Below are 9,127 nucleotides of genomic sequence, written 5' to 3' on the forward strand. Positions count from 1 at the left end.
TCACTCTTCTGATCATAGGTTTCACTCCCTCCTTTATCACTCCACCCAGTGTAGATAATCTGGACTAAATCATGTAACAAAGACTCGAATGACATGATTATCAGTCTTGGGATCTGAGTACCAGTGATGTAGGGTATAATAAGTGATCTTATACATTAATAATCATGTAGTAGAGATGTCATTGACTATGTTTTTTCTTTTATCAATTGAGTTACTCTTTCAGAGGTAGTCTTCTTGTGAATGTCTACAATTTCTTTTTTTATTGTATTACTAATTACATTCTGTATTTGTATTCTGATATATTATTTGTGTGTGAGGACCCCAGGATGACTAGCAGTCATTAATTTTACAGCTAATGGGTATCCTAATAAAAACAAAAACACATTTAATACGTTCAAGGAATGTTGAATATCCTGGTTTACAGACTCATGTCTATAGAGGGATATGTGACAAACAGGAGTACAGGGGAGGTTAGTCAGAGGGCAGGGTTCTGTTCAGCCTTATTGTCTACAGATGCTGCAGCACATGGCAAACAAAGCACACTGAGCCCAGAGCAGCCGGGCAGGAAGAACCCACAGCCTTTTGTTAGTTGGCAAAGAAATGGTTTCCTACATAAAGAACCAACCAATGAAGGAAATGCAGGCTACATTGTAGTCACACAAAAAAAATAGTGTTTTGAATTATAATCTAAAGCCCAATACTGATAATCTGTGGGGGTATTGACATTTGACACTCAAGTTTCAGAATCATGTAGTTTCTTAATCATTGTGTTAATGTAAATTAGAATAGTTGTTTTACTGCAGTTTACAAACGTTCTTAATGTAAATTAGAATAGTTGTTTTACTGCAGTGTTTACAAACAATCTTAATGTAAATTAGACTATAGTTGTTTTACTCGTGTTTACAAATTCTTAATTTAAATTAGAAGTTGTTTTACTCATGTTTACAAACATTGCCAATGTAAACAAACATTTTACAGAAACAAAATATATTGATATTAATAACTAATCATTTATTTACCCACCGTCTATTGTTAGTCCTTGTGTCAAAGCTCAGTCAGTCTAACAAAGAATGAAACGTCTTTTTTAACATAACATGAACCACCATTTTGTTGATGTCTGGATGACAGAATGGGCCTTTAAGGCGCTGATACATTACACACAAGGTCACTTTTTTGGGGAGGAGTTTACTTTTTAATCCCATTATGTTGCTAGGAAACAGATCCAACATATTTCTAACAACGTGTCAGATCGTGCCTCCAAGCACTCCTCGAAAAACATATTTACCCCATTACAGCCAATCAGACCCTTCATCATAGATTATCAGAGCTGTGATGTTATTTACTAGAACTCACCACCACCAGCGTTCTACTGCTTTTATTAGCAGAACTGAGATCATCAGGTTTTGATGGAAGAGTTACTTCAGCTCTGTATGTGTGTGTTGCTAAGCAACTCCTAGCTGTGACGTTATAGTAATAATACACTGCTTTGAGCCAATCAAATGATCGGAACCAACTGTTGTAGAATTACCATTTGTTATATTAAACAGAGAACGGCCAAGTATAACAGCTCCCAGAGGGCAGTGATGATGAATACATCTCTATTCTGAGACAATGTGAGATTAATAATATCCCTCAACTGCTACAAAACCAATGCACATAACAGTGAGCTATAATGAACTAAGAAGTACAAAATGCACCTGGACCCGATTGTGGAATACTTTGAATCATGGGCATTAGGAAAAGTCTAAATCCATGTCCACATTGATAATGTAGTGTATGTGATGTCACACTTAAAATTTCTATAACATGAAACACAAGTAACAAGACATTAAAAATCTAATAATTTTTATTCAGTGAAGCTGTACATACAATTTTTTTCTTCAAATCTGATAAAATAAAAATCATAAAAAAGGCACCAAAAAAAGATTATCTTCATAAATACAATATATTCTTTTAAAGGAACAAATTATTTACAAGGATTTTGGACTTGTCAGGTATAGCTTGCATAAGATCCGCAGCTACACTCCCAAAGAATATTCCTTCTATATGAAGCCACACCGATTCTAACCGAGTCGGTCTGTCTGGTTTCATTCACACTGTCATAACAAATGGTCACCAGCTACCAACAGGCTCTTCACCCTGAGCCTCGAACCGGGAACCCTCCTCTCACAGGAACCACGTGACCACTACAGTTTAACACCACCGTCTTCTCCAGTCCTCCAGCTGGAAAGGATCATTCAGGTAACAAAGTGGGCAGTGTTTCAACCTGGATGAGAGTTTACACCACAGGGCTGTTACTACGTGACTACGTTGTTCCAACAGCTTATGGGTCTTTGTTCAGCTGTATCCTTTAGCATCCTTACATTACCTAAAGAAGGACCTATCTGAACCTGTATAACAGTCACTCAGATGATCCCATCCTTACATTACTTAAAGAAGGAACTATCTGAACCTTTATAACAAGTCACTCAGATCCCATCCTTACATTACCTAAAGAAGGAACTATCTGAACCTTTATAACAAGTCACTCAGATCCCATCCTTACATTACCTAAAGAAGGACCTATGTGAACCTGTATAGCTGTCACACACCATCCTAAAAAAGGAACTATCAGAATCACACAGATCCCATCCTAAAGGAACTGTGTGATGCTACAAAATGTATGTAGTATTCCCCAATCCCCAGGCTTCGATGCGAGGCCAACCGGACCCAGAACACAGAGGGGCAGTAAAAACAAAATTAATGACATTGTGTACAAAATAAAAAGAGGAAAAATCGAATCCCTGAAATATGGACATTTACATTCTGCATGGGATCTACAAGTCTATACAACCATGAATTTACACGGGAACAAACATGTATTGACTGAACGAGACAAGGTGTTCTCCCTACAAACTAGATGCGAGGTCCTTCTGTCAGTTTGTCTGTCGCACTTTGAAGTAAAGTAAAAGTGAAAGATGTTTGCACCAAAAACAAATTCCTGTACAATCATTGTAATGTATATATACACTGTGATTATATATCATTCCTTATCCTAAAAGGATGAGATCGACGCGAGACCTTGGGAAACAGATTAAGCTTCCTGTCTGTGTAAACAAAGCCTTTCTGTCACAACAATGATTGTCAGTTATTGGTTGCGAGCTAAATACAGTTCCCAGTTGTCAAAAATTTTTTAAGACCGGCATACAATCCAAAAAGGGTTCAAATTGGGATGCACCGATACCCATACTAGCATTGGATATCGATATAACGGAATTGCCCTGATACTACAATCCGCCAACCAAGGACCATAACGTGTCAGAAACAAAAGCTAAAGTGACTAGATTTTCTTCATCTTTGACACACAGAAACACGCTAAGATCTCTGTAATGGTGAAACATTTATTATATATCACAATAGTTTTTGCTGTTCAGTAAAAGCGATGGATCAGGATCAGTACTCAGTTGTCGGCCGATACTGAAAGTTTAGGACTTGGACTTGGTATTGGCGGTAAACGAATTCAGCGTGTCCCTAGTTCAAACACCCTACAGGCATTGGAATTCCACCATTCAAATAGTACAAAAAAAAGTATGATGTTGAATCATCCTACAAAACCTTGTTGGGAATATTCTTTGATAGGAAATGCTAAAGGATTACTTCCAAAGCGCTGTAAATTCCCAGTGGATTCCATTTGGTTCCTGTGGGATCTTAAGAGGATTTCTGACAGGCTTCCAGAGGTTAGAGACCACACACACACAACTAATCTCTGTTTGACAAAGAACAGACTGTTGTCAGTCTTCATTACAGAGCAAACAAGAGTGTTTGTGTGTATGATGTGTGCGTGTACTGTAGTAACAATAACAACTATCCCCTTCAAGATATGTGTGTGTCTATGTCTAGTGATGTGTAACAGTCAACTATTCACGTTTAACATTCAGGTTACCATGGTGACCTAACCGTGCTGCCCATAAGGGCTTCTTCATTCTTTTGTTATAAGATTGAACAACATTCTGATGAACATACATGAGCTAAAAAAAATCGAATTAAATAAAATAATTTGGATAAAAACAAAACAACTAGTTTGCATTCTAAGCGCCCTTCATCCACTGAACTGAGATGACACAGTAGATAAATGTCTTTGTTATCATTTCCATAACAAGCCCCCCTGTTAATCCAGCATCTTAAGCCTGAGTCAAGGGAGCTCCACAGAGGCTGTTAGAACTCTATCTGAGGAGCGCCTATCAGATATCAAGGGGAGAGAGGATGGTGTCCCCCGAGACCCTCATAAAGACCTCTGGGGTCCATACACCCCACCCTGGGAGCTCCTGTGATACGCCCATGTTTGAAGTCCATTCCAGGGGCAAACTAGGAATGAACTCTTAATCCAAAAACATTTTATAACTCTGGAGAATTTCTTATTTTTACGATGGATATGTGTGTTTGTAAGTATTCAAATACAGTCATTAACGCTCTCTTTTGACTTCAGACTCAAGACATTTTCAAAAGTACCAACATTAATCATGTTTGGAGTCAGAGGTTGTTTCATTCATATGGATTCTACCGTCTCTATCTGTCCTGGACACTCTCCAGTGTGGACAAACCTAACTGCAATAAATCCATGAATTGTTTTTAAAGAAGTTAGTTATTTTTGTTTTTAAATGTTTGTCCAAATGGCTTAGGTTGTAGTTTAGCCCACAACACAATATTATAGTTCCGTCAATACTAAAAGTCCAAACCACATGTGAATGGAGGTGAGAATTCCTTAAAAACAGCTGAAACGACCAGGCTGCAGAACAAGGACAAACTGTTCACAGTCTGTGTCCAGTAACAGTTCTGGGTGTTTGATTAAACAGAATCCATACCCTCTTGATTGTTAAAACTGGGTTAGGCTTAACTGTTCATGACCCAAATCCCATGGTTATTGTTTCCATACCGTTATGGTAATTCATTATCCATATTTTTGATAACATATGCCTATTTATTTTTAGTCCTAAAAACACATTTATTTTTTCATACCGTGGTCTCTCCTTGGTTACCATTGGTTAGTCTCTTATAGAACCTCCTCCAGGACTGGAGCGTCTTCCCCGACCAGATCCAAAACCCGGAGGTGATCCCGACTATCATGGTCATCAGGTATTTGATCATGAAAACGGTGAAATCCGGCGACATGGGGGCGAAGTTGTGCACCGGGCAGGGGACGGCGAACCGCTTGCACGTCTGCATGTGCCAAGTCTTCTCCCACTGCGCCCGGAACGCCTGCTCGTAGAAATAACACGCGATGACTATGGTGGCCGGTACCGTGTACAGGACACTGAACACCCCGATCCGCACCATCAGCTTCTCCAGCTTCTCCGTCTTGGTCCCGTCGTGCTTCATGATGGTCCTGATGCGGAACAGAGACACGAACCCGGCCAGGAGGAAGGAGGTTCCAATGAACAGGTAAACGAACAGAGGAGCCAGGACGAAGCCGCGCAGCGAGTCCACGTCGTAGATCCCCACGAAGCAGACGCCCGTCAGCACGTCTCCGTCCACTCGGCCCATGGCCAGGATAGTGATGGTCTTCACGGCCGGCACGGCCCAGGCGGCCAGGTGGAAGTACTGAGAGTTGGCCTCGATTGCCTCGTGTCCCCACTTCATCCCGGCGGAGAGGAACCAAGTCAGGGACAGGATCACCCACCAAATGGAGCTGGCCATGCCGAAGAAATAGAGGATCATGAACAGAATCGTGCATCCTTCCTTCTTGGTGCCCTGGGCCACGGTTCTGTACGCGTCGTCTTTAAGCGTATCGACACACACAACTTTGTCCTCCAAGAAGAATCCGGCTGCATACGCGATCGCCACCATGAAGTAACACCCAGACAGGAATATGATGGGCCTCTCAGGGTAACGGAACCGCCGCATGTCCACCAAATAGGTCAGCACCGTGAACAGGGTGCTCACGCAGCACAGGACGGACCAGATCCCGACCCAGAGGCGTCCGAACTTCACCTCCTCCTCTCGAAAGTACATGAGGCCGTTTGGCTTGGTGGGCTCACACGGCGCGCCGCAGTCCTTCACCCCCAGGAACCGGTAGCTGAGGTACGCGGGGACCTCTAGTTGGAGCGGACAGGAGAACTGGTGGTACTGGAGGTGCTGGTCGGGTCGGCCCACGTTCGGGGGCTGTAAGGTCACGGTCCCGGGGACGTACGGGGTGGCCGACGCGGCGGCGCTCCCGGAATCGGAGGTGTTCTGACCCACACAGATCTCCCCGGCGCCGTGCACGGGGAAGTTCTCGCATCGGAGCCGCTCGGGCCACTGGAACCCGAACTTATTCATCAGCGCCTCGCAGCCCTGCCTGGCCCGCTCACACAGCGACCGACACGGCGGGATCGCCTGCTCCAGAACCGTGCAGACCGGCGCGTACATGGAGCACAGGAAGAACTTCAGGTCCGCGGAGCACTGGACCTTGACGAGCGGGTAGAACTGGTGCACCTCCAGGCCGGCGTCCTCTTGGTTTGTGTGGCCCAACAGGTTTGGCATGATGGTCTGGTTGTAGGCGATGTCCGTGCACAGGGGGATGGAGATGGGCTGGCAGAAGCCGTGTTCGGGTATCGAGATGCCCTTCTCGCCGTGGTGGTACTGCTGGGTGGCACCGGTGGAGAGGAGCGCACACAGAATAACCCCCAGGAGTAGGATCGGTAGGAGCCATGCGGAGCCAGCCGAGCGGATCTTTGACTCCGCCGTCGCCATAGTTGAGGAGGGAGGGAGGGAGGGAGGGGGAGGGAAAACAACTTTGATCTGGGTCTCGGACGGCTGAAAAACCGAATGAAAATCAACCAAACCCGAGTGTTTAAGTCCCTCTGTTTTTCCTCGACACCATCGAAATGTAAAAAGAAAAAAAAGCAACGTTTTTATTCCGTTTTAGTCGATGGAAATCAGCGCGTCTCGGTAGTATGTTCCATATAAAAGCTTTGGCGTGGTCTTTCCTGACTCCGAGTCTCTTTGTAAATGACTGCCAGCAAGACCCACTCTGTCTCTCAAATTATTAGACGCGTAAAAAAGTCCTTTATCCTTCCAACTGAAGAAGAGTCGGTTAAAACAGCGCACCGCGGCGTTAAAGTATAATAACTTTTAAAAAATGTTGGTTATATTTATGTCCGTCGTTACTACTAACTACTACTACCCACGACTCAAACACACTGCTTTCCTTGCAGGAGACTGAAAAGTTGTGGAGTGCAGGGGCGCTCACTCTCTCTCTCTCTCGTTCACATGCACGCGCGCACACACAACCACACGCGCGCGCACACACAGACGCCACACGCTCGCACACACACACACAACACACACAGGCGGTTTCTAGTCTCCCCTCCATTCACAAGACTCACCGTCCTTTATAGGGCGGGGCGACTCGAAACAGATGCTGCGTTTCAACCAATAGCAGCGTTTGTTTTCCTTGGGGGGCTGGTACCTGGTTGGCTGGACGGAGTGACAATGGAATTGAACCAAAATTCGTGTGGATCCAGTGACTGGAAAAATAACTGAAGTATAAAACACGAATTATTGTAACTGTAAGACACAAAAAAAAGACAGTAGCCTAATTAGTCCAAAAGTCATATATGCCCTAAATAATGGCACCCAAATACATTTCAACATTTGTTTAAGATAGTCCTGTTGTATTTGGGATTAGACTCAAAGGAGAAATGTGGTCTATAAAAGTATAGAACCCAAGCCCATTCAAACATAGTATGGTCACTGTTGTTGCCAGACTGCTCAGACAAGCTTGGTTTCCTTACTCAGGGTTGTGGTAGGTAACTTTGAAGGTGTGGTCAGTTATTGATTACTGATTGGGGACCCTGATGTAAACAAGACAAACGTCTTTCTCTGATCTGCATCCCCTTAACAATTGTGTGTATTGAGCCATACTGTATTGTACCCATTCTGCAATCTGTTAAATAAAGTTTTCATTCATTACTTTAAGGGGGAATGTTACTGCCCCCCCACCCGTCTACCCCTCCCCCCTCCCACCCCACCCACCAAACCACCTCCAATACAGTCCCCCACCCCACCTCCTCCAATATACTTTTTTTTTTTTACTCTTTTTGTATCACAAACAGTACTGTATTTGTAAATCTGGTATGTCATAAATGTATAGATGTAGCAGTACTGTCTATCTGTATGTCATGTTATGTTATCATTAATGTTATGATCAGTGTTGTGCTAGTTACTGAAAAATAGTAACTCGTTACTTTACTAGTTACTTCATTTCAAAGTAACTCTGTTACTTTACTAGTTACTTACACCCAAAAGTAATGCGTTACTGTGAAAAGTAACTATTTAGTTACTTTAAAAAAGATTTCTCCCATGCCCTTACAGATACTCAAAATCGGTTGATCAACTTGACAGTTTCCATTCACAGCACTGAACTCTGCTAAGCAATGTGGTCTATATACGAACACAAATCTAACACAAACACATGTTGTCCCGAGTCCCGACGTAATAAGAAATGCGCTGTGCCTAATAGTATCGCCGCTTAGATTGAAGGAACAGCCTTGATGTCGCTGGAGCGTTTCATTATAACCGTCTTGCAACGTTGTTTAAGATATCAATCGTGCATTGCAACGTTAGAATAGTTAGGATATCAATTGTGCATGAAAGGACTATATTTATATTGTTTGATTAGTATTGATGAGATTCCCTGGCAGATTCGTACAGTCAAAATCCGTTGATCAACTTGAGTTTCCATTCATTTGCATTCACATCACTGTACTCACCAAAGTCTGTGGTGGTCGAGATGTAACGTTAGTCCAAAAAGTGTCCCGTCCCATTTGCTGTGTGCCGCCTGGACGCCTGGTATCACGCTAACTACTGTAGATCCCTGAAAGCGTGTGGCGATGAGTGGCTTCGGATGAGTCCTGGTCGTTAACGTTAGACTCCGCTACTAGCTTCGTTGAAGAAATAGTGAAAATATCCATGCGAGAAACACCGGCCCATGGGCGCCGCCATTAACAGTAAATACTAGAGTAAACAAAACACGCCCACAGCACAGCGGCGTCTATACTTTCCGTAGCCGCATTTCCCGATAGCCGCATTTCCCGATTACTCATTTATAATAGGTGCGGATTTTAATGCCATTTGGAATCCAAGGATGGACAAATCTTACCTCGCCTTT

General features: G+C 43.3%; 1 protein-coding gene across 1 annotated transcript; it reads right to left on the reverse strand.

The window, feature by feature from the left end:
* Nucleotides 1-1,860: 1,860 nt before the first annotated feature.
* LOC311225668 (frizzled-7-A-like) lies at nucleotides 1,861-7,162 on the reverse strand. The gene has a single exon (XM_084311059.1). The coding sequence runs from the start codon at nucleotides 6,706-6,708 to the stop codon at nucleotides 4,990-4,992; it is 1,719 nt and encodes a 572-aa protein (XP_084167185.1). The 5' UTR covers nucleotides 6,709-7,162; the 3' UTR covers nucleotides 1,861-4,989.
* Between the last annotated feature and the right edge of the window lie 1,965 nt (nucleotides 7,163-9,127).

This window comes from Notolepis coatsorum (genome assembly GCF_963971535.1).
Source record: "Notolepis coatsorum genome assembly, chromosome: 3".
Taxonomy (NCBI): Eukaryota; Metazoa; Chordata; class Actinopteri; order Aulopiformes; family Paralepididae; genus Notolepis; species Notolepis coatsorum.